A 27,253-nucleotide genomic window follows, 5' to 3' on the forward strand; every position below is an offset into this window, starting at 1 on the left:
TGCATACAATTAAAGAGATCAGTGAAAGCATTCCCTCGCCACAAGGTTCATTCGCAAAGAAAAGTAGAAGATGATTTTTTACAATAGACATTCTTAACAACAAGCCCCTGATCTTGAATCATCATCATTAAGTAAAGCAAGGCTTTGTATAAAAGATATATGCCTGCAGACATCATTAATTAGATTCTTCTCATACTAAATAGAAACCCTTCTTCATGCTGTCTGCCTGCAGTGACGGTAATGAGCACAGCACGTGGCCTGAGTGTCAGACTAATAGAACTGTGATAATATATGAGACCTAATATAATTTACACATCTAGGAAAGCTGAATGCCTGGACTGAGAGTACAACAAATATTTACAGTGTCCTGGATACTCATGTGTCTCTGCTATTGGGTTCATTCCAGGAAGAACCCATGGATACCTCTGAACAACAGCTCCCATGATCTTTTGTCTGACATTGCCAGAGGTTTACAGCTATGCTTCCCATTCCCACCAATAATGTTTTTCCTTCAGTAAATGGAGAAAACTGCTTTTATAAAAAAAAAAAAAAAAAAAAAAAGGTGTTATTATGTATAGCTTAAATATCAACACCATGTTTTTCCCTTCATTATAGTGATTGGGAGTTTAGTAGAAAGAGGATGTCTGTGCTTTGTGGTCTGGCTGGCAGTTGTAGAAGTAAAACAAAGTTGAACAAAAAATGTTAAATGGGAGTAGTTAGATTAGTTAATGACCCAGACCATTTAAAAATACTACAATATAATCAGATTGACTGCCAGATAGATACCAGCTATTTTTATCTTGTTGCAACACAGTTCGAAGGTGTGTAGGTGTAACAATAATGAAACAACGCATAAAAGGCAGAAAGTGTTTATTTCGGAATGACACCTGTTGAAGCTGAAGAATCACTATTGTGTGCTGCTATATTTTCTTCTCTTTCCTCATAGATGGCAGATACAAGCTGGACAATTTCTGGATGCTTAAATTTCCCTATAAAATATATAAGAAAAATATAAATGGAACTTTGCTCTCACCAGAAAAAAAAGAAAGCAGAATTTTAAAGGCCTAACTCCCCACCCATGTTTGGAGAAAGGGTTTATACACTCCATCAAAGCCTGGGTGTGTTAGTGAAAGTGTGTGTTTGGGTGTTTTAGTGTATGAACATGTGTCTTTGTCTGGGTATGTCAGTATGTGTTTGTATGGGTATGTTAATGTGTGTGTTTCTGGGTATGTTTGTGAGTGGGGGTATTTTAGTGTGTGCACATCTTTGTCTATGTTAGTGCATTAGTCTAAGGGTATGTTATAGTGTGTTTGAGTATCTGGGTATGTTTGGGTACTGAGTGTCTAGTTGCATTGGTGTGAGTGTCTGCATTCCTCTGTCTAGTTGTGTTGGTGCGAGTGTCTGGATGTGTGTGTCTGGTCATGTGGTGGTGTACCCCTCCCGAGGTCAAGCTCTGGATCCGCCCGACTCAGCAGTGAATCCAAGCACACCGCAACAGAGCAGTGAGACACTCCCCACTCCCACCATAGGACCTCAGCAAGGTAAGTGATGGGGAGAAAGGGGAGCGATAGTAAGAAAATGGAGAGAGAAAGATATGGGGGAGCGATTAAGAAAAGGGGGAGATGAGAAAAAGGAAGGGGGGGAGAAAGGGGAGATATCGTGAGAAGGGGAGGTAAAGAGAAAGAAGAGAGATGGGAAGAAATAATGAGAATTAGAGATGAGGAAAAGTTGAGGAGAGATGGTACAAAAGGGATAGGTAAAGAGAAAGAAGAGAGATAGGTGAGGTAGAGAAAGAAGAGAGAAAGAGAAAAGGGATGAGAAGTGGGAGAGAAGAGAGAGAGAAATGGTGGGAAGATAGAGAACAAAGATATAAAAAGAAAGTAGAAAGATAGAAAGAAGAGATATATAGAAAGAGAAAGAAAGAGGTCAAAGAGAAGAGAACGAAGAGAAAGAGTAGAGGGAGAAAAGGGAGAGATAAAGAGAAAGATGAGTGTGACGGACTCGCCCCTTCAGGCACACCGCTGTGGATATTATACAGCCCAACCACCAGTTTGCCTGGAACCCAGTTTCTATGTTATACCCCTTTTTCCTATTGCCCCGACCCAGAAGCTGCCCTCTGCCACTTACACCGCCAGGCCCAGTACCAGGAAATACAGGTTTTACTTTTGGAACTGATGGGCGGCTAGAATAGCCTCCTGCCCCACTATGTGAACCAGACAGGATTATCTCCACAGGTGCTCCCCTATTGTTCCTGGGAGACCTGAATCCCCAGCTAAAGGGGCGGTTATGTTACTCAGACTTCTCATTCTGTGTGTTGATGTGATTATGTGGATATATATACCTGTGTCTGTGTACAATAAAGTGTTCTTAATGTTATACCCTACATTGAGCTAGTGACTGGGAAACCGGGGAAAGTGTGTGTGTCCTGGGCTAAGGGAACATAAGACAGCGGAGGTAGTCGGTCGGACTAGCCAGATCCGTGACAATGAGATAACAAGAAAAAGGGGGAGCTAGGATGTTGGTGTGTAGGGGAAATTGGAAATGTGTGCGTATGTATGTTTGTAAGAGGCATTTGAAAGGGTAGAGTATATCTATTTTGGGGCTAAAAGGCATAGAATGAATAAAGGGTGCTCGTGAGCCAGACTGAGAGGAGACCAGAGACTCTTAGAGGAGGCCATTTTGGGTGCAATCTGGACAAGTCCCGTATCTAGGTGCTGGGGCAAATCCTGTTGATACAAACTGGGCAAGTTCTGTGTATGTGTACAATCTGGGTGCTGGGCAAGTCCTGTGTGTACAATACGGGTGCTAGGGCTGGCCTTTGGGGTGTGCAACCTGTAATCTATGCCTGCATTGTAGACACCGTCAACACAGGAGGGCAGGTCATGTGTATGATGCGCTCAAATGATTCTGCTCCCAAGGGAAGTTAACAAGGGGCGGAGCCAAGGGGGTGACAAACTGAGCTTCTGCCTAGGGTGACAAAAATCCTTGCACCAGCTCTATGTATATTTGGTCAAATTAGTATTTAAGAAATGCTGAAATAAAAACAGATTGGTTAGATACACCAATCAGCCATGTCAGTTGGTGGGATATATTAGGCGGCAAGTGATTCATTTTGTAAGAAGCAGGAAAAATCGTCAAACTTAAGGATCTGAGCGACTTTGACAAGGGCAATTGTGATGGTTGGAAGACTGGGTCAGAACATCTCCAAAACTACAGCTCTTGTGGGGTGTTCCGGTATGCAGTGCTCAGTATCAAAAGTGGTGCATGGAAGGAGAAGCGGTGAACCGGCGAATGGGTCATGGGTGGACAAGGCTCATTGATGCACGTAGGGGGTGAAGGCTGGCCAATGTGGTCAAATCCTCAAATTATTGAAAAATGTAATGCTGGTTCTGATAGAAAGATTTCAGAACACACAGTGCATCACAGTTTGCCGTGTATGGGGATGCGCATGCTGACCCCTGTCCACTGCCCAAAGCACCTATAATGGGCACGTGAGCATAAGAACTGGACCACAGAGCAATGGAAGAAGGTGCCCTGGTCTGGTAAATCATGTTTTCTTTTACATGTTTGGTCTATGCCTTTCATATATACATTATTGTTGCCTTGCTAGTAAGCTGTCTTCAGATAAAAAAACGAAAATGGGGGACCTTCAAAACCCTTGCATTTAGCTAATGTGAAATCAGCTTTTACCACATCGGGTCTGGTAAAAATGTTTCTGTACTTAAAATGCCACCTATGTTCTAGACAGTACAATCATTACTAACCTGCAGTTGAGTTGTAGAAGTCCTGCAGCCTCCCTGGTCTTTTCTCCAGCTCCTCATACTCTAGTGCTTGTAGAATCATCTCACACTGATCTAGTTCTTTCACAAACTTGGCCTCTGCGGTGCACTGATACTCGTATTCCTGCGATAGTGAACAATAGATTGAATTGCAAGGATTTGCCTCGTAGTTACTTTTATTGTCACTGTCAATCGGACTAACACTATATAACATTACATTACTTAGTATCAGCAGCAATAGATTTTTCCACAGACAATGTCCATGTGACATGTGTAGTCATGATAAAAATATCAATACATCCACATTATAATATTTTTAAAACAAAGATTAGCACATGTACGATTCAATGTATTGCACTTTTCTAAATGCTCCAGTCTTAAAGGTACTTTACCATAAAAAAGCTTGTTTCCAGGGTAAGGCTTAGAGGAGGAACAAGGGGGGGGGAGTCTCTTTAATCTTAATTATTCCACATATAAATTGCCTTAAACACGATGAAATACTCTCCACTTCTAACATATACTGTGTTGTGTGTTGCCAATCTTTGGCTTCTGACTTTTTTTGGAGGTGTTGCAGTGTGTAGGCCTCGCATCAGACCTCTGTACATACATGTTTCTCTGTTGTCTTTCTCTAGAGCAGTGGTTTTCAACCTTCCTAATGTTTTAATACAGCTCCTCATGTTGTGGTGACCCCCAACACTAAAATGGTGTAATTATATATTGTGAAATATGTGTTTTCCGATGGTCTTAGGCGACCCCTGTGAAATGGGTCGCGACCCACAGGTTGAGAACCGCCCCTCTAGAGGATGGACACTCAGATAATTATGCCTGCTCCTTAATTCTCATTGGTTGGGATTTCAAAATCCTTTACATCTGTATAGTTTCTCTTGTTTTAAAAAAAAGTAAAAAAAAAACAAAAAAAAAAAACATTTATCTAGCACTTTATTGAGGAATAATTGATATTTTGAGTGAGATATATCTACTTTGATTTCACAAAAAATGTATGTCTCCCTGGAGAAAGCTTACAGACAAACGTGTAGAGATATGGAGAGCTGACCTGTTATATATATATATATATATATATATATATAATACTGTCTGAATATTTTTGAATTGCATGCATACTGTACATACATAAACAAAGATACACTATATGGACAAAAGTATTGGGACACCTAACCGTTATATCAACAGGGATGTTTATGATATTGCGTTTTAAATCTAAGGATGCACCAATATATCGGTGGCTGAAGCGTATTGGCAGAAAATAGCATTATCGGTAAAATGCCGAAACAAAAAAATAATCATCTGCAGGGGGCCTGCCGCTTCCCTCTGTGTTGCTCAGCAGCGTCTCTTGCTCCGTCGAGGGGACGCAGGAACCCAGCGGAGTCAAGCAAATGCACGTCACCTCACGTGACTCCGCTCTGTTTCTGTTCCCCTGAGCAGGTCAAGAGAAGTTCAAGCAGACTGCGAGGAACGCACAGGGAGACAGCTGCCCCTGTGTAAGTCTGCGACGGAAGATCTGCAGTTCAGGTAAGGGTGGGGGGGGGTGTATGAATGAGTGTACGTGAATGAGGGAATGAATGCTTGTGATAAATGAATATGCATGTGATCAAGTACATGTTGATCCTGGGCATGATAGGATCACACTCCTATCATGCCCAGGATCAAGCATGTACTGGCTGACTGGGCATGATAGGAGTGTGATTGCTGTTAGTAGTCATATATGTTGAATATGACACTCCTATCATGCACAAACAGCCACTGTAGCAAAAGCTAGCAGAAACTACACTTCTATCATGCCCATGTTCCAGGATGAGTTTGATTGATGTTAGCAGTTGCTGTTAGCAATCACACTCCTATCATGCCCAGACAGCCAATACATACTGGACTCTGGGCATGATAGGAGTGTCATCCTATGCCACAAGCCTACCCCATTTCATATAGATGGTGTCATTCAATCACACTGACTACTATCATGCCCAGGCAGCCATCACATGCTGGAATCGCTCAGATTCCAGCATAAACCAACTCCCTGGGCATTATAGGAGTTTAATTGCAGTTATATTTTTGTATTTATATATATTTTATATATAAAACTGCTGTTTGAGTTTATTATTATTTGTGTTATTTATTTTTTGTCCAATTTTAGTGTGTTACTTATATTTATTAAAAGTGTGTTTCTTTTCGAAAGGGGGGGGCATTTTGGTTTCGGCCAAGTGCATCCTAAATTTTCGGTTTCGGTCCAGAATTTTCATTTCAGTGCATCCCTAAATACATAGACATTAATTTGTACTTAGTACAGTAGAGCATTTGTGAGGTCAGGCACTGATTTTGGATGAGAAGGCCTGGCTCGCAATCGCTGTTCCAGTTCATCTCAAAAGCGTTCGATGGGGTTGAGGTCAGGGCTCTATTCGGGCCAGTGAAGTTCTTCCACATCAAACTGCACAGTTTTTGTGCTGAAATCTCGGAATCAGCACAGTGTTGGCGACCTCAGCTCTGTGACTTTACGTAGTCTTCCACTTCTTAGCCGAGTTGCTGGTCTTCCTAAACGCTTCCACTTTCCATTGATACCACTAAAATTTGACAGTGGAATATATAGCAGGGATGAAATTTAACAAACCGATTTATTGCAAATCATATGACAGTACCAAGCTGGAATTCATTAAGCTTACAACCCATTTATTTCACAAATGTTTGTAAATGCAGACTGCATGGCTTGGGGCTTGATTTCATGCTGCTGTAGCAATGAGTCTAATTGAAACACCTGAATTCAATAATTGAGGTGTGCCCCAATACATTTATCCATATAGTGTACCCATTTTCCCCCCTCATCATACATAACATTCTTCTGCATCTTACTGAAACGTTCCTGGCTTATCCTCAACATGAATTATAGAGATTAGTAGTCTTAACACTTTAGACAAAGACATGAGCAAGAGAAAGAACATTATTTGGTTCTTTTCTTTAATTAATAGAGCCTGGATGGCTACAAAGGTTCCTTGCTGTCAAATATTCAAATGTTTGTTCAAGGAATAATGAAAACCTAGCTCACAATCGCAAACCTTTCAAATACTCTGTCTACCATGTGAAAACCCAGGAAGCAGCGCCTGCCATCGCATTTCCACTGCCTGTCAAATTATTGTTCATAAGGACCACAAATCTCCTTGTGTAACAGCGACAGCCTTGACTGTGCTTCAAGCAGAGAAACCACTTTCTAACGCTGAACAGAATAATTATTCTTTCTGTGTGATGTACCATGATGCTTTTTGTTTTAGGCATCTTTTCACCCTTCGTTAATCTGGTCTAAGGAGCCAATCTATATATAGAAATATTCTTTTTTTTATACTAGCCCCCCTAAGTATAGATGATTTTCATTTTTCCCCAGCCTCAGGTCATTGTCTTTCTCTCAGTTGCTAAATGCATTGTGTGTTCTCTTTCATCCTCCTACTTTCCTTAAATATTTAATTACTCTGAAGCATGATCCTCTGTCCATGTACTCCAACAGCCAATAGGATGTTGGCATCACTGTAAGAATCACCAAAAGGCATAAAATAATTGCAGAGCATAATCCTAGCCTTAAGACTAGTGTATGCTCCACATTTTTGTTCTGTTTCACCAGAATATGTTTCTGACCCTTTAACACATCTACGATCTGGGCTATAAGCCTTTCTGCAACAAATGATCTTTCTGGCAGAATGCCACAAGACATTGGCAGCTCACTTTGTCGTGTATTTTATTTTACCCTTTTTGTTATATAATTTGTCATCTTACCCATGTAATATGATTCTAGGCTAAAAGTGCTTCTAGCTTGGCATGTTAGACAGTTCACAGAGCAAACAAAATAAGGTAGCGCATGCTGGCCCACCATCATGATCCACATGGATGCACCTCCTATAAATGTTACTGTTCTCATCTAAAGTTTTTGCATATTTTAGGGGCATTTGTTTAGGGCATCTAACAAGATTATGAAGACTCCGTAAGTGCAGACAAATTTGTCAAAAAAAAGCCCTGCTATAGATATTGTTACCTATTATTACAGCATCTTCAGTGGACAGCAGAGGTGGGGGAAAATGGACATATAAAACAAAACACTGATCAAAACAGAATCATGCTTTCCAGATAACTGGAAAAAAATGTTCTCCCATATCTAGAAAAAATGATTGTGTTTTACAGAGCACTAACACAACACTTTCTCCGTACACGCGATGACACTAAGCGTCGGAGCACAGTGAAGAAAAAAAAAGGCAATGGCAATAATCTACTACTTTGTCTCCAACAGAAAAGAAGTATATCAGAACTATCTGAACCTGGGAAGGAGACTGAGATAGAAGCCTGAATGTGTTCATGGGAAAGGATTGTAAAAATGGAATACTATGATGATAATTTTATTTGAAAACAAATTAAACAATACATCATCGCTCCCCACATAAGATCGAGTCTCTCATTTCTTGAGGGTTCATCTATCTGGTTAATTTTTGAGCCAACAATTAGTCAATGGACCTAACTTAATTTCTGACATTTCATTGAGCTAAATCATGCCCTTAAGTACTCCACGAAGACTTCACTGTTGCTTGGGAAGCGTGAGCTTAGAATTATGTCTGACAGATGGCTGTTTCTTGGGAGGTGTACGTGGGTTTTTATAGACACGCAAAGCCAGACACTTGTTTTGAAGGAAACTAAATAGTGAATAGATCACCTCTCTAATGCATAAAGGAGCAAAATTCTTGATACTAGGAGACCTCCTGTGGGGTCAACGGCAGCTCAGAACAATTTGTCAAAACTATGTACTGGACATCGAGACAGGTTTATAAAAAATAGTGTTTAAAAATTAATTAATACCAATATTTGTCACACGCCACAAGGGTTTCTGTGTGAACCGTGAAATCAAAAAGAATGCTGCTTTAAATTTCAGCAATGTATCTTCAGTTATAGAAGATGATGGACAAGGGGGTTGCATAACTCAGCTCCAAGAACAGTTTAAGCAAACTGTTAATGCCCACATATTCCAACTTGGCTTGTGTTCAGTTCTCACTAAGCCTGCAGGTTATTCTCTTTAGATATGGGTCTCCAAGTGTTAAGGAAGAGTCAGTCACCTTGGTAACCGTGACATTTTCTGCATAGACATAACAGGGACAATGTGCAGATTAGACTGCGCAGCAGAACATGGTGTCATTGTATTCTTTGACAGCACTGCTGACAGTCAACTATACATCACATATCAGCGGCAAGGAGATCTTTGACAAACTCCCTAAAGCTTTGTGTCAATGAACAAAAATGTACTGCAGCACCTGGTATGCTCATTGCCATTCTCCTAGTGCCTAATGGGTGACTGTACTTACTAAAGACAAAATGTTACTAATGATTTTTAATATTACTTAACTAACGCATCATCAGATAGGAAGGTGTTTTAACAGCCTGGGAGGTCTATGTAAGCATGCAAATGGTATTTATTCATTGGGTTTTTTTTACCAGGCATTTAGGATCTTGATAAGGGCAGTGGCAGGAACTACTAATGGTGGCAATCAGTTGCAATCCTAATATACTTGGTCTTTCTTGTTGATATTCTATTAACCAATGGTGTATCTCTCAAATAACATTTCTACTACATACAAACCACTTTCAAAGGATTTTGCTTTCTGTCCTTTATGGGGAAATGGTAAGGTAAGTTGAGACATTTATTTTCCTATACTATGGTATTATATTTATTAAACTACGGTAGTTTATTTTCTGAATAAAACTGTTCTGTAAAGAAAAAAGGTCAGAATAATTCACTGGCAATTAATAAAGTGCATGGAAGGGGCAGTGTGTAATGTTTAATAATGTGTTATAAAGTTTTAGAAACTTTTTTAAGTAAAGAGCTGGTATATCTTAACTCTTTGAAAACTAAACAATACAGATACGTTTAGAAATGCAATGGGTTAAAATGAAAGCCAATACAGCGAGAACAAGATAATACTGACTGAAAACAATAAAATGAAAGCTGTCTGACACCTACCTCCCACAGTTCATAAACCTCCTTCTTCATCTCCTCTGGTAATAGCTGAGTCAAATGCTTCATAGCTTCCTAAAGAGAAGTAAAATACCAAGTTATAATTGATAACAATCCTTTTTTTAGATATAATTTTTTTTCCCCATGGGGACGCAAGTTATTTAGTTTATAATTTGGAATTAACCCACTGGTGGCAGACGATAAATAGCTTTTACCAATACTCTGTATCACTTTATGGTTGTGCACAATAGGATTGTGACTCCGTCCACAAATGCAGAAGGTTCATATAATAATTATTTTCAAAAAGGCTCCAATGAGTAAGGGCAAAGTAGCTTTATCACTGAACTATAACACCATACAATACCAATGTAGAAATTTGCAATTCAAGGGATTCACCTTTTCAGTTTGCAGGAATTTTCACAAATGATGAAATTCCTTCAAAATTATAGTAAGATAATTTCCACCCACCGGTGCGGGGAACTCTGATCTCTGACAGCCGGGGAAGGTCTGCTGCTAACCGCACCTCCTTCCGGCTGCAGCGGAAGTTGTCTACGCGAACATGACCAAGGAGTCAAAAGCACCGGTAAGTTGGGAGGGGTGCTAAATGGGGGGCATAAGACAGAAGGATCCAGGTCCCCTGCGGCGCTGCAGGGGATCTGGATCTTAGTCTCGTAGGCAGACCTATTTGAGGTCTGATTATAAGACGACCTCGATTATAAGACGAGGGGTATTTTTCAGAGCTTTTGCTCTGAAAAAAAACCTTGTCTTATAATCGAGCAAATACGGTAATATGAACACGTAGGTCCAATTACATATACTAAAAACTCACTAATCCTAAATGCCAGTGGTTGAGATGTGAAGCCACCTACCTTTTCCCGCCTGTGCTTCTCTTCCTTAGATATGTTGTCAGCAGGAGCTATGTCACCCACAATGCACTCGGCCATGTCATGTACAAGAGCAAGGCGAAGGCATCTGATGAAGAAGGGAAATCTGTAACACAAGTACTAGGGAAGCCGCTATAATTCATTAGACCTTTAATATTTTGTTTGACATATCACTGAATAATGCATTAAATAACTAACAAAACCAAACATAGTTGCTGATACAAAATTCAAATGGGTAAGGGGCACTATGGGAATGTAAGATAGAGCAGGGCTGGACACATTAGAAGTCTGGGAGTCATACATAGAGGTCAATATAAAAAGGCACAAAACAATAAAATGTGTCTTCTGAAATGACGGTAGGATTTTGTTCATAGCAGCAATAGGGGAAGAGTAATTTGGCCAATACTTTTTACAGTATGAAGGTCCAACTGAGCCTCTCAGGAGAGACAAACTTCGGTCTCTGGCAACCTCAGAACTTGGTGATTTTCACTCAAGTCCTACTTAGAGCTTCTGCTCGAGAAAGTTCACAGTGCTTAGTATCACAGGAACCGGAGGTTCCCTTTAACCTCTGCATTTTTCCATAGCCCCAGTATGACCACATTGTTCATTTTTTGTTTTCCCGGATACACATATTTTCAGGTAAAGTAAAGAACGGTACTATTAATCACAACACGCCAGTCAGGGTGCAAAATAATGCATTCTTTACTGGGACTGGGCATTGCTTATATAGCCACTTTACCAGGGGAAGGGGAGTTGGCATACAGCAGGAAACAGGAACTGATTAAAACAGTTAACACAATGGCAAGGGATTGCACAGACAACAGCAGCACGTGGATAATCTCCTCATACAAATAGCAATGGTGAATACACAACATATGTGAAGGCATGAAGGGAGTATTGCTTACATCCAAACTAGAAAGTTGAGATGTTCTTAATACACATACAAGGGAAATAAGGGTGGAAACAAAAAATGTTAAAACTTAACCCCTGCGGTAAATAGGGGTTAAGAAAGGGTCTAATATACATTTCTTACCTGTCTTTATTAAGTTTTTTGTCGTCCGTTAACATCGCCATAACAGCCATTCGGTACATGTGGTCTGACACGCTTTCTGGTTTCTCCACTTTGCGGTACACCCAACCTGTCCTGGGTACTCTCTGCCAATGCAAAGAAAAATACATTTAATACATCAAATGTATTTATAATGGGCTGCTGCCCTACTTGTGACATAGAGCAACACCCCCAATGCTACCCCCAACTGGCTCATTCACGGCTGCGGTGAACTATTGGAATGGTCAATAGGATGATTGTTCTCTATTAAAAGAGACTGCCATAGGCCTAGATAAGAATATGCCATTGCCGGTGTGGAACTATAACCAGAACGAAATGTATCAGCCTTTAAGATAGGTGTAGATAATAGGAGGATCCCCAGCTGCCGTTGAGCTCCATTGATAGCAACAAATTTAATATGCCCTCCATTATACATATTTTTAAAAGCATCCCTACACTAGCCAAAGAAGCCAACTACTCACCCTATTCTGTGATTCTTATTACGCCAGAGACAGCATTACGGGAGTAGCAGATCAATAAATGGGGAGCTAGGAATTGGACGCCCCAGCTTAATATGTATTGTAAAATCTTATTCTAGTATCTTTTATTTAGATTATTACACGTCGACCACTTTCAGCAATACATTTTAAAATACATGATTACATTTCGGCTATTATTGGGTAAACCAGCCTCACACACATATGATGTACTTTACTGCATGTTATAACAAATATGAGGTTGGCCAAAAAAACTAACAACTAAAATAATAACATTAAATATGATACGCCGTATAGTAAACAGGTTCCATAAGCACCCTCTGCTAAAGGGAGAGAGTTGTCAGACTAACAGAACACTAATACACATTAAAGCCATACTACTATCACTCACCAATGTATATGTGAAAATCTACACATGAATTAAAATACATTATATCTATATATATATATATATCTATATATATATATATCTATATATATATATATATATATATATATATATATATATATAGTGTGTGTGTATTACAGATTGTCAATAAAGTTGAGTTGTCATATGGTTTCTGTGTATGTAGATTTTTATTATACGGTTATGTAATTTCAGCCCAGTCTTTAACCATTTCTGTGGGTCGCTGCTGTAATGCCCTACATTTCTCAGTCCTCCGGCTCTCGCGGGGTTAACAATACAGGCGGGGTTAAACACGGCTACACTTTATCCAAATAAAAAGGCTCGTTAGTTTACCTTAAGCTGCCCTACATATTTCATGAACTGCAATAAGCTCTTCCCTGCATTATACCCACTACCGGCAGCGGCCATAATGAGAGAACGCAGGAAGAAGCACAAAAGCTCCTCCCCCTGACCTATCAATAATACCGACCAGTGGACGCTCACTGAGAAACGAACGATGACTGGCTGTGCTGCATAGCGTCGTGATTGGTTGATGAAAGCTCTTCTCTTATTGGTTTATTACATTCCAGTGCTTTATTTTGATTTGTACATATTTTACACGTGCTGCTGTGTACAATGACTAACGCTATATAAAGACACAGTGACCGGCTGGACACGTTTAACCCATTGATTGCCAGTGTGGGGTGCAAAGTCTTAAAAGGAAATGTTAATCTACCTCCTGAGAAGAAGATAGTCACCAGGCTATATAAATAAATATGCCTCTGGTTTAAAAAAAAAAAAATTGGATTTCAATGGAGCCTTGAATAAGTAGATGGCTGTCATCCATCATCAAATTGTATGTCAATTCGAGTTATATTACATGAGTTTTCACAGGTAAGGGGATGGCCCAGGTTGTTTATACAGCGCCATCAAATTCCTTAGGTCTGTACAATGGGTAGACAGGACCATGCCCCCCAACTGTCCTGATTTAGGGGGGACAGTCCCGATTTTGGGTCTCTGTCCCGCCGTCCCACCTATCCCTATGAGGCCAAGACGTGGGACGAAGTGCTAAGGCACGGCCATTGGGCGGCGCGGTGTGTGCACGCCAGCCCATTTAATTTCATTAGGTGCTAGCGGCCCACCGGGAAATTTCATGAATGCCGGCCTCCACCCGCTGCCCCCACCAGACACCAGGGAGTCAGAAGCAGTGGTAAGTCGGAAGGGGGTATATGGGGGGCATAAGGCTTTTCTGGAGGCAGAGTGCCCCATGATATGCCTTTTAACCCCCTTTATGCCACTCTGCCTCCAGAAAGGCCTTTTAACCCCCTATATGCCACTCTGCCTCTAGAAATGCGTTTTAACCCCCTATATGCCACTCGGCCTCCAGAAATGCCTTATACCTCCTAAATGCCACTCTGTCCCATGATATGCCTTTTAACCCCCTATATGCCACTCATGTACGTGTATGTGTGTGTGTAAGGGCAGTGCATGTGTATATGTGTGTGTAAGGGCAGTGTACGTGTATATGTGTGTATAAGGGCAGTGTGCGTGTAAGGGCAGTGTACGTGTATATTTGTGTGTGTAAGGGCAGTGTATGTGTATATGTGTAAGGGCAGTGTATGTGTATACGTGTGAGGGCAGTGTACATGTATGTGTGTGTGTAAGGGCAGTGTCCGTGTATATGTGTGTGTAGGGGCAGTGTACGTGTATATGTGTGCGTGTAAGGGCAGTGTATGCATATATGTGTGTTTATGGGCAGGTGTGTGTAAGGGCAGTGTATGTGTATATGTGTGTGTAAAGGCAGTGTATGTGTATACGGAGTGATCAGGCAGCAGGCGAATGTTGTGGCAGGTCCCCACACTTGTATGGGGACCCAATCAACAAACAACCTCCTTCCCTGAAGCTGCCTGTGGCAGCTGAAAACACGATCAATGGTTTACCGCTGCATGGGAGTGATCGAAGGCTCAGGGTGGCTGTGCTGGTCTGCCCCTGGCCCCAGACAGCAGCAGCAGCCCCCCCCCCCCCCGAGATCACCACAATCGTGGCGACGTGAGGGCATTTTTTTTTTGCATGACGTACCTGGTATGTCCCGGTCCGCAGGTACCATATGACCCGGAAGCACCAGGTACGTCCCGGTCGCGAAGGGGATACGTTTTAATTCCACTTTAAAGTGGAAGTTCCACTTTAATGTTGCTATTTCACTTCAATTGTTTAGTATGCAAGAAGTATGCTTCTTGCATACTAAACAATTAAACATTTGAAGATTTGTCATTTGAGGGGAAGCAGGAACGGAGCAGGGTCATGTGATGTAAATTGACATGACTCTGCTGGGTTCCTGCTTTACTTTATTGGCTATTTGAACTATTGGGAGGTATGGTTTGTGTTAGCAACACCCAAGAGGGCGCCCCTGCACCTGTTAGCCTAGGCCGGGATATGTCACTGATTTTGACTGTTTGATTTTTTGTGTACCCTCAAACCATACCTGGAAACTTGTGAGCTCCGGCTACCCAGAGCCAGGACTGCCCATTGACGTCAGTTGATGTCAGTGGGTGTTTCGGCTGACACCGCGGAAACACCGCTTATTCGGGCATACCAGTTCCCAGGTATGCCTCAAACTGAGACCTGTAAAAAATGTGCATTAAATAGAACGTAAGACTACTCTGTAATTTACAAGCTTGCAATTCCACTGTTTTTATGTGTTATTTTGCTTCTTGCTGATTATTTTTGTAGAAAATAGATTCACAAAAATAAATTGCAGAATCTGCATCATTCTACAAAATCTAACCAAATTTAAAGGTTCATCACAATCATATTGTTTAGTACAGCTCTATAACACCAGTCTTCCATAAATATATCTTCATAAGCCTTGGATATATTGGTAACCTGTTATAAAGTAATAGTTGTTTTGCTGTGTAACACAAGGGGGCGCTGCACACTAAGAATATTCAGCATACAGAAAATGAAAAAAAAAATATTAAAATTAATTACCCTCATTCAGCAACATAGAATTTAACTGTTCATATTTTTCAAATGTTAACATATAATGTTAGTTGTTTTATTGTAGGTATAATACTTTTCTAGACAATTCTAAAATCCAGTTCCCTGGTTTGTCATTTTTGTTCTTAACAGTGGCTTATTTTATTAAATTAAGATTCAATAACCCTGCTGACAGACAGGTGAACCAGATCACTACCTTCTCCTACACACGTCCAGGGCTTATGTATAATACTCAGTCTGATCCTAATTCATGGTATTATTGGTATAGTGCTAAATTCCAAAGAGCCATGCAACAAGGAGGTAGATACATCGATGGGATGCTGAAACATGTCAGAGGGACACAACAAGGAAACTCCAGCTGGTTGAGGGGTTTCCATTCTAGTTAAAATGTTGACATCAGCCCTGACCTCCAACTGGCATAAGGCCTTCTTTAGAATCTCCTAGACTTTAGACTGCGCACGCTCTCTCCTCCAATTGGAGGAATGGGGGGTAGAGGCTGTCGCTTTTGCAGAAGTACTCCAAGAGGCCAGAATATTGCGGACGGATTCAAAAGAAAGAGAAGCATTTCTCAATAAACGTAAATAGCATCTTTTCTTCGGGTCTGCATCACAAATTCTCCCCGCTATGTTACCTCTCCCCTATTTTTAAGTTGGTGATTGTTGATTTTCTCATTCACACACACAGATCATGAGTTCCCTGAGGTAACATTTGAAGCTTAATAACATCAAACCAATTGCAGGAGACTGAGAGTCTGGTTTGGGCATTTTTATCTAAAAATCCCCAGGCCCATAACAGCTATCGTTCTGAGATCAGGCAATTGTTACCGCAATACCCATTTTACCACCAACCGGAGAGGGAAAAACATAGAATAGTGCATACTCCTAAAGGAGAACAAAAGAAAAACTAAAAAGGAGCTTGGAATCTGTTTTACACAAAAAGCAATGTAGGTTTGGTGACGACATAAGCTACTGTCCAGGACACATTCCAATTTCACATGTTACTGACCAGTGCTCCCCTGCAGTATATGAGTAACTGAATCCCTCCTGAAAGTTTATGAATCCAAAATACTGCAGGAGAGCGCTTCACATGTACTTGTCAGTAGCATGTGGAAAGTACATGTCTATGATTAAGTGTCCGTGTTTGGTGTGAAATGCAGTCTCTTTCTTTCGAAGACTGCAACAATTGCCCTAAGCATTTCTGCGACTTGTCCAGTTGAGAACCGCCACCGCTGTTAATCAAAGTATAAACATTTAGAGCCTACCTGAATCTGGGAGATCTGGAACCTCTTTGCAGAGGAGTTGCTGACCTGTAAATACCTGCAAGATGGTAGTAAGGCTCACTGTGCAGGTACCTCCTCTGCAGGGCTAGACAGGGAGCAAGAAGTATGCAGCACAGGAAGCAGAGACCAAGGGCAGGCTCACTCGGCAACAGGTAAGTGGTTCATAGAACAAAAACGAGAGCCAAGTCAGAAAATATACAAATAATGTGGTATATTTCCAAATATACATACCATCACAACATGAAAGGCATATACTAGTGATATATATGAAATTAATTACATTTTGATGCTTTGTTTAGGGTTTTTTTTTGCCTTCTTTTGGATCAAGAAGAGGAAGGTTAGGTAGAAGGGTTGAACTTGATGGACTTAGGTCTTTTTTCAACCTTACAAACTATGTTACTATGTTATGGTTTTGTTCTATGATCATCCAAGGAACTACCTCTATTTTTTCCTGAAGTCTGGCGCATTCTCGGAAAGATATCCTGACATTCTCGGTTCTGAGAATTATACACTACTGTGTGAAACGCCATGTGTGAAGCATATTACAGATGCCTGGGCTGGGAATTTTCCCAAAAACGTACCAGCATTTATAAGCGAGCTATTGGGAACCAGCCAGTATTTTGTCATGTCTCAGACACTTGCATTCATTGAACCCAATACTGTGGATGCTCTATAGAAATATATAACTTACGTTCAAAATTCACCCAAAAAATACAGAGTTAATGAATTACAACTTATTTTCCACCAAGATTAGTCATTTAGTGAATGGAACATTGGAGGTGGCCGATCCATTGATACAGACAAAGATGTTCAGGAGCATTTGTAATCCTAATGTTTTCCCGCATTGGAAACAATGATATTTACATGATAATAGTTTAGTATTTAATTGCTCTTTCTAGCATGTTAAGAAGGAAATACATTTTTTAAGGCTGAAACTAAAATTAATGTAGGTTAGCCTAAAACATTAACAGAAAAAGGCGATAAATCCTATCCTCAGTTACTGTGTAACATAAAATCTATGTAATATTACAGGGGTGTCCACGTTTTTTCTGCAGTGGGACACTTAATCAGAATTGTTTACATGCACGGGCCGCGCTCATTTTTCATAGTGAGAAAATATGGCCTATAATAAGATATGCAGATTAAAATAAAGTAAATGACACAAAACCTTTACTTTTCCTCTCACTGATTTCTGGGCCTAGAAAGTTTTGTGACCACAAATTCAGGATAATTAAAAATGAAGTAGTTCTATGAAATTATTCTAGGGATGCATCAAAATGAAAATTCTGGACTAAAACCGAAAATTCAGGGTTCACTTAGCCGAAAATGACCCCCCACCTTTAAAAGTAATTTAAAAAACCCCACACTTTTAATAAAAGTAAGTAACACACCACAATTGGACAAAAAAATCAACAATATTACTTGGCATGATAGGAGTGTGATTGCTAACAGCAATCACACTCCTAACATACCCAGGCAACCAGTAAATGCTGGAACCTAGGCATGATGGGACTGTGATTGCTATTAGCAATCACACTCCTATCATGCCAAGTCAGCCAGTACATGCTGGTACAGGGTGGCTGTAAGTGATGTGCAGACCCCATACTGCTGGCAGTATCAGTACACAAGGGGGCAGCTAGCCAGGTTTCAGCATGTACTGGCTGACTTGGCATGATAGGAGTGTGATTGCTAACAGCAATCACAGTCCCATCATGCCTAGGTTCCAGCACTTACACATCCATGCTATCACACACACACTCATTCATTCATATACTCATTCATAACCTCCCCACCCCCTTACCTGCACTGCAGCTCTCTCGATGCTGCTCACAGACTTCAGCAGGGGGCGTGGTCTCCCTCTGCGTTCACTTGGAAGCAGGACTGGAGCAGAGTGATGTGATATCACGTACATTCACGTGACTCTGCTGGACTCTGTGCAGTACAAAGGATCCTCCCACAGGTAAGCAGCAGGGCTCTTTTGATCCCGGTTGCCCTGGCTGCCGATCTCACACGGGCCGCACCTTGAGGCCGCGTGTTGGATGCCCCTGTAATATTAGATACTAAATATTAACAAAACTTGAGAGTGGATACACACTGATCAGCCATAACATTATGACCACTGACAGGTGAAGTGAATAACACTGTCAGTGGGTGGGATATATTAGGCAGCAAGTGAACATTGTGTCCTGACAAGGGCCAAATTGTGATTGCTAGATGACTGGGTCAGAGCATCTCCAAAACAACAGCTCTTGTTTGGTGTTCCCGGTCTGCAGTGATCAGTACTGCCAGTATCAAAAGTGGTGGTTCCTGCTTCCCCTGTAAGCTGCTCTGCTTCTTCTCCAGTGATGCTCGGCCACCCCCCCCAGTGAAATCTGCAAGAAAGGTAAGGGGCGCAGGAGAGTGAATGGCACAGACAGGATGCTAAAGGGGCAGCGGTGGCACAGGTAGGCTGTTTTAGGGGCAGAGGCCTACCACGTCAATGTCCGGCTTAGTCTATAGTAATAGGGGTTGTGCTGCACTACCATCAATCTCTTACCCAGTATATAGTGGTGGGAGTTACGCTGTTCCTCCATCAATGTCGGGCTCAGTATATAGTGATGGAGTCATGCTGGACCATATCTGTTCAATAAATGTTATTTATTTAAACTTATTTATAAGTGAATAATTATTTTTTTTTTTCAGATTTCTTGTTTTTTACCACTTCACATACAGTTTGCAAATTTATGAAATAAAAATTCTTGCCAATATTGCTTTTTTGTGTGGGGAGTGCCACAAACAGAATCTGTCCCGGGTGCGAAATACTCTAGTTACGCCCCTGGGTGGCCAAGGCTCATTGATGCATGTGGAGCGCAAAGGCTGGCCCATTTGGTCTAATCCAATAGATGAGCTACTGTAGCTCAAATTGCTGAAAAAGTTAATGCTGGTTCTGATAGAAAGGTGTTGACCATAGGGACCACTGTTCACTGCCGAAAGCACCTACAATGGGCACGTGAGCATAAGAACTGGACCACAGAGCAATGGAAGAAGGTGGCCTGGTCTGATGAATCACATTTTCATTTACATCAAGTGGATGGCCGTGTGCGTGTGCATAGCCTACCTGGAGAACACGTGGCACCAGGATACATCCACCTCGCAAATTACAGGACTTGCTGCTAACGTCTTGGTGCCTGGTACCACAGCACACCTTCAGAGATCTAGTGGAGTCCATTCCTCAAGGGGTCAGGCCTGTTTTGGTGGAAAAAGTGGGACCTACACAATATTAGGCAGGTGGTCATAATGTTATAGCTGATCGGTGTAAGTTAAAGAGAAGTAAATCTTATAAATCAATTTTCAGTTGATGCTACCAAATCTGGGAACACTCCAGGTTTCGCCCAGAGACTCTGGGAGAAGCGCTTCTTCTCCATGTCGCCATCGTAAAACTCCGTAAGAGCAGCGTCCCATTCCCCGCCCATTTTTCAGTAAAGCAACTGTGTGTCCCGCAATGTCAGCAGGAACACCAACTGATATCAGCAGGATCGCCTGCAACTACAGCAGGACCGCCAACCAAAATCAGCAGGACTTCCTGTGCTTCCTACAATTTGACCCTGAGTCTCAGGGTTTTTCCTCCAGTCTTATGGTGAGGGGTCAAAATCTTAGGGTCACACAGTCTGGAGCTGACTCATTGAAACGCTACATGATCTGATGCTATCTAAGATTCCTTATTAGTGCCTTTGCTATCAGCATGCAAATGATTGATATCCCTGTTTGAATGGATGTTACACTAGTATATCTGCAGAATGGGCTATTATTCATATTTAAATTGTCTCATGGTCAGCTCATTTAGAAAGTTCACAGATATGTGCATGAGTGAAATTGTGGATGTGTCAAGCCAGACTTGCCTACAAAATACTGGAAGTCCTCACATTCCTTATCTTTTGACAAGGTAACCTGGATGTCTCCTGCTTAGATGAGTAGGTGTAAGCATGGTATGTTCCATCCACAGTCTTCGTAGAAGTGATTAGTGGGTGTCCTATTAACAAGTCAAAATTTTGTATATGGTATATAAATTTACATTAGGTTGTGTTTATGCCTTAATTGTGAATCCGAGGCATTAACAGGTAGATTTTTGAGCAAGGTCATATCATGTTGTTAATCCCTTTTAATTACACACTGATTCCTTTTGGGGACAACATTACATGAGTTTCCGTTGAAGAACATCAGAAATTTTCCTGTAGCACAACTAAAGATTCCAGTGTGCTCCACAACAAGCATCAAACCCTAGAGCTCATGATACATGGGATACGTCATGTTAAAGAGGATAACTCTATGCCTAAGCAACACTGGCCCAGAAAATCAGCCATATCCCTTACTAGTTGCTTAACATTTCTGATCTATGGTCATTGTTTTAATATGAATGGTGATAAAGAAATATTACATAAACACATGGGTCACAATAGTGTCTTTGATTCCATGCCAACAAGTGAATATTTTCCATGAACAGTATTTTTTCTTTTCTTGTAATTAAGACACACATAGCTTAGTTTGGCATACTTTGTCCATAAAGGATCTACACTTTACATTAAAGTATTTTAATGAAACCCAATATGATGCACATGTTAACTGATACTATAAAGAACCATAAGGAATCTTTTATTGGTTTTCATCTCTAATTTAATAATATATCTCTGTTCTAGGTTTCTTTGTGTGCCGTCTGGCAAATATTCCATCAAAAACACTTATTTTCTGCGGAGAATAAGCCAAGTTCTTTTATGCATTTGATAAATTTCATGTGGTGGCAAAACACAATGGGAGCTGTTTATTCCACTCAAGAACATACTGCAGAAGTCATGCAACTTCCTTGAGCTCATGCTTGGCCACCAAGATTGAAGATTTTGAAATCCCATGTATAAGACATACCTGACTAGCTGCTTCATAGAAAAATTACTTTTCATAACCTTATTTGCCATTTCCATGTAGTGAACCTTATCAAACAGAAGCAAACCTGGAAAAGGATTCTTAAGGATTTTACACCAATCTCAGCGTAAATGGGTTAACATTGTAGCCTGATTAATTGATATTAAAAAAATCAGTTTGGTGCTTTTATCACTTGTGTATACATATGAATAATTAAAAGTATCTTTCCCTCTTGAGAAGTAAAGGTTTTCATAGGTATACGTTGGTTGCCACCGTTAGAGAATGACAATAGAAGCTCTGTGATAGGATATTAAAGGGTTTATATTTCAATTTTTTGTTCTATGATTTAAATAACATGCTTTCACATCTTACTGGACAGTCAAACTTGGACAGAGCTTTAGCATTTAACATGAAAGTTAGTATACCGGTACTATATAAATCATTATGTTTAATGATCCAGCACTGACTTCAACACCATGTGCTACTTGTAATAGTAGGCCCTTTTTCAAGTATCAAAAGTGAGACAGAAAGTAAGGCACTGGCACTCCATAGAGATGAAAGAGTCAAACAATGTGTTGTTTAGATCATACAATGATTCCTTTATTGGGGATCATAGTCCCATATTAAAAATATATAATATCAAAATATAAAGCAAAAAGAGATAGTAACAAAAACATACCAGCCGCTAGAACAAAGAACCAAAAGTGTATAGTAGATTTAGAGGCACTGCTGTATTCACGGCCAGTCCTAGACCAAATGGCACCCCAGGATAAAATACTCTCTTTTTAGATACCATTGTGTTTTACAGAATTATTGTTTATATGCACAATTTTATTTAAGCATTATTGTAACTTTTAGGGCTGTAGAACAGTTTACACAAATGCACCAAACATTCTGAGCTCTTAGAAAGGAGGATCATCCGAAGCTGAAAGGGGGCACAGGGATTTTGGTCCTAATAAGGCAATCTGCCCCTAGTAAATCATTCCTGAGGGTGCCTCCCATTTGTATCTGTCTTCCTTAAAAAAAATATGCCGCCTGATGCCCCTATGATTTTGCCACCCCACGTCACCGTGATTTCTGACGGCTCTCTCACCACAGTGGTCAGTTTCCAGCGTATCCCCTTCACTTCTGTCCATGTGATCACTTCTAAAGCCAATCGTATGCAGATTCTCCTCACTGTGATTGTGAGCTTTAGAGAGACAAAAAAAGTAAGTGGGTTTTTTTTAAGAATTATTTTTGTACTTTGTCATTTATATTTTGTAGTTATTGAGGAGGAGGTTAGTTGGTGGGGAATCAGATGGGATTATGTAGGGGTAAAAAAGCTGCAGGAGAGGTGAGAGGTAAGCGGGAGGGGGGTATGTATGTAAGTATTACCGGAGCATGAATGTGCATACATAAGTGTACTGTATGTGCGCATGGATGTCTATGTATAAGTGTGTGAGCATGCATGTATGTTTGTGTTTGAGCACGTATGTGTAAGTGGTGTGAGAGGGAGTGTGTGTTAGAATGAATGTGCATGTGTGTGTTAGTGAGTATGAGCAATTTTTGTAAGTGTGTTTACATACTGTATGTGTGCCAGTGTGTATGTTGGGGGGGGCAAAGAAGGCACAGTCAAGCTGTTTGGGGACAATGATGGCACAGACTAGCTATTTGGACAAAAATGGCACAGATGAGCTGTTTGGAGCACTGACAAGCTGGCGGCAAAGATGTCACAGGTAGGCTGTTTGGGGTTAGGAGAGCACTAATAAGCTGTTTGGAGCAAAGGCGGCACTGTGGGACATGCTGATGAAGTTGGGGAGCTCCGGGGCAATTTTCGCACCAGGACCCTGTGGTTTCTAGTTATGCCCCTGTGTGGCAAGATATTTCTACAAGAAGGCATGAGCTTGTCCCATATAATAAATAGTACCAAATAATAAACAGACTTTCACAAAATCTCAGTGATTAACTATGTGATACATAGTTCTCTATTTGTGTTTGAACACCGCATGTAATATTTTTAGAGCAGACAATGGGATATAATTTTTATATCACTGTTAAGGAGAAATCAATTTGGTAGAGCAGAACAGCATGTGTGTCTGTATAGTATTTATTGCATACTTGTGGCATGCTGTGTATTTAAGAGAGACAGACAAGGCCAGATACCTCATAGAACTAATACTTGCATTGCCACAAAAATGCTTGCAAAACAAAGCAGATAATCAGAGAGGCCTCTCGAAACCACCACTTGTCAGTTGGGGATTTCTATTAAAATGCTTTATAAAACTTTTTTCCTTCTTCTTTCCCAGTGAAGAACACAGTGTGGATGCCATACATTCCAACCAGTGGCGACTCTAGAAACAATATATAGGGGGGGCACACAAGATACCACAGTCAAACTGGGGGGGCATTAATAATTTCCACCATTAAATCATACCACTGAAAAAACACACACACACACACACACATTATATATATATTGCCAAAAGTAATGTGCTATGGAATGATACTTTTGTTATTGGACAATACAATACTTGATCATTCAACATGGGAAGTCTGAAGCCACAATTTAGTACGACTAATCATTGAAATCCTTTAAACAACACAATACCTTAACTTTTGCACTAAATGATTTCAGGGCCTAATATTAGATCCTGCTGCTGATATATATTAGCCCCTGCTGCCCATATATATTAATATTAGCCCCAGTTGCCGATATATATAAATATTAGACCCTGCTGCCGATAGCAGGTATAGATCAACATATTAACACACAAACCCAGCTTTGCATGTATAGATCAATTGCAATTCACTTGTGATCTCAGCACTGAAGGTATATATCAAATAAACAGAATCAGACATACAAATCCTGTATTTGCAGGTATACAATAATAATATATGAAACGTAGCATCGCAGGTATAGATCAAATAAATACATGGAAACAGCATTGCAGGTATTAATCAACTGAATAAGACATATTAACCCTGTATTTGCAGGTATACATAAATAATATATGGAAACATAGCATAGCAGATATGGATCTACAGAATAACACAGAAACCCAGCTTTGCAGGTACAGATCAATTGGAATTCACATAAAAACACGGCATTAAAGGTATATTTAAAACCCCTTAAATTACAGGGATAGATCACAGGTTGCACACCCCAAAGCCAGCCCTGGCATCCACACTGCCCACATAGAACCTGGCCAGCACCCAGATAACACACATACGATTTGCCATCTTTGTCCATATACACCCGGCCTGTGTCCCAATCTCGGTCCCCAAGGCTCAAACATCCTGCTAGTGCCATATGTGCCCTTCCACAATTATACATCTATGATACGCACAATCACATTAACTCATGCTCTCCCTCATTCAGACAAATCATCCACATATTAACTCATGCTCTCCCTCATTCAGACAATTCATCAATTTTAAGAAACTGCGCCCCTTGGAGCTTCAAATGAGGGGCTACATGTATTTCTAGGACAAAAGTTGAGTGCACAAATAATGATGGAATCTGTCGCTTTGGCTAGAAAATATGTTTTTTCTATCCATAGCGACATGTTCATTTGTGTCTTGCGCACACCAGGTTTGTACTAGAAACACATACAGCCCCTCATTTAATGCGCCAAGGGGTGTAGTTCTTGCAAATGTGTACTTTTTGTGCCATAATTTAACTTCCTACATGAGCAGTAATGCCACGTCAAGGCTTCAACCCTAATTACTGATCATTCACACGCCTTTCATATCTCCATTCACTCGCAGAAGCACACACCATACTTTCCATACATTCACTCGCAGAAGCACACACCATTCTTTCCCCTTACAATCCCAAAGAAATGATGGTAAAGGGAGAAAAAAATCACTTTTACAGCAAAAATAAGTTTTGCAGTAAAAATGCAAGGGATGAGATGGTTACTCACGTACCGCACAGGCTAAATGGCTGATTTTAATAATATTTGCAGTTCATCAGGATTTCAAAAATTGCCTCCCTCTACCGTTGGCTAAATTTAACCCCATGATCAAAGGGATCATGGGATTAAAAATTAGTATCGGCCATTTTTTAAAAGGGAATGTGACTTTTTATAGCTATATGATCGCTGTGGTAACATTGGCTATCACAGTGATCATTTAGCTAGAATACTTTTTTTTTTTAAAGTTTAACTACTTTATGTTTAAATCATTTTTTTAATTTTTTTTAAACTTAATATTGTTTATTATTATTATTGTTTTACAATCTATATACCGTTGGAAAGGTGAGGCGATTACCTTTCCAACGGTATATGTTGGGGGTCTGTAGCTGCTTAGATGCCTGAGATACAGGCATCTAAGCAGCATGCCCCCATACCGCTTTAACTGACAATTGTCAGTTATTAATAAAGTTGCGCGGTGACGTCATCGCGTCATTGCGCGTGCCGTCACCGGCCGGATCGGGTGGGCCCAGTGATGCCCTTCAGCGTGAGGGGCAGATCGCCGGGGTAGATGGTGATGGAGGTCCACCGACCTCCATCAAGGTAAGATAGTGCTAGCGACGGCATGGTGCCGTCATTAGCACCCGACTGGGACTGCTAGCGACGGCACCATGCCGTCGTTAGCAGTCAAGGGGACTGTCCTGGGTGGCTCTAAATTCGGCGGGGGGGCAACAGGGGGGGCAAGGAATATCCTAGGGGGGGCAATTGCCCCCCCTTGCCCCCCTGTAGCGACGCCACTGCTTCCAACAGTCAAGGTTTTCACAGCAGAGTCCCCATTTTAAGCACTGTCCTGCTGTCCCTGGTAGCTGCTCTACTTTCCAGAAATATCGTATTGGCTCGGATATAGGCCGCCCCCGTATATAGGCCGCACCCTAAAAGTTTGGTGCTTTTTTAAAGAAAAAGTTTTTTTCTTTAAAAAAAGCACCAAAAAAACATGCTGCCACTCTGTCCCCCCCGAGATATCCTGCCACCCCCCCCTGAGATATGCTGCCACTGCCCCCCCGAGATATGCTGCCACTGTCACCCCCCCGAGATACGCTGCCACTGTCCTCCCCCCCGAGATATGCTGCCACTGTCCTCCCCCCCGAGATATGCTGCCACTCTGCCCCCCCCCGACTTACCAGAGCAGACTCCCGGGTATACGCAATACGCGTATACAACTTCCGGTGCCGGCACTCAGCGGATGTGCCGGCACCGGAAGTTGTATACGCGTATTGCACCGGCTGCGGCGATGCGGGTAAACAACCTCCGCTGCTGGGACATCTGCACGATGTGCTTTAACAATCTCCCTTGCCTAGACTCCCCCCGTGGGAATTCCCGACAAGGGAGATTGCTGGCAGGAGAGGCTGTCTGAGCGTATCGGAGAGTAGGATACAGGTCCCCTCCACCGCTGCGGGGGATCTGTATCCTAACCCCGCTGCCTGCCCGGCGTCGGGCGCTAGACCCCGAATATAGGCCGCACCCCCACTTTACAGACTTAAAGCGGGGGAAAAAAGTGCGGCCTATATTCGAGCCAATACGGTAATTATTTCTGGAATTAGTTTAGACA

The 27,253-nt window shown here is 41.2% G+C and overlaps 1 protein-coding gene across 1 annotated transcript; it reads right to left on the reverse strand.

Annotated features, from left to right (window-relative positions):
* Positions 1–853: 853 nt before the first annotated feature.
* Positions 854–13,046, reverse strand: HDDC2 (HD domain containing 2). Its single transcript, XM_053461079.1, has 6 exons — positions 12,937–13,046; positions 11,686–11,807; positions 10,638–10,740; positions 9,775–9,843; positions 3,765–3,903; positions 854–989 (listed from the first exon to the last, which is right to left on the reverse strand). Exons 1-6 carry the CDS (start codon positions 13,009–13,011, stop codon positions 871–873), a joined length of 627 nt encoding a protein of 208 aa, XP_053317054.1. The 5' UTR covers positions 13,012–13,046; the 3' UTR covers positions 854–870.
* Positions 13,047–27,253: the final 14,207 nt, after the last annotated feature.

Source organism: Spea bombifrons, chromosome 3 (genome assembly GCF_027358695.1).
Source record: "Spea bombifrons isolate aSpeBom1 chromosome 3, aSpeBom1.2.pri, whole genome shotgun sequence".
Taxonomy (NCBI): domain Eukaryota; kingdom Metazoa; phylum Chordata; class Amphibia; order Anura; family Pelobatidae; genus Spea; species Spea bombifrons.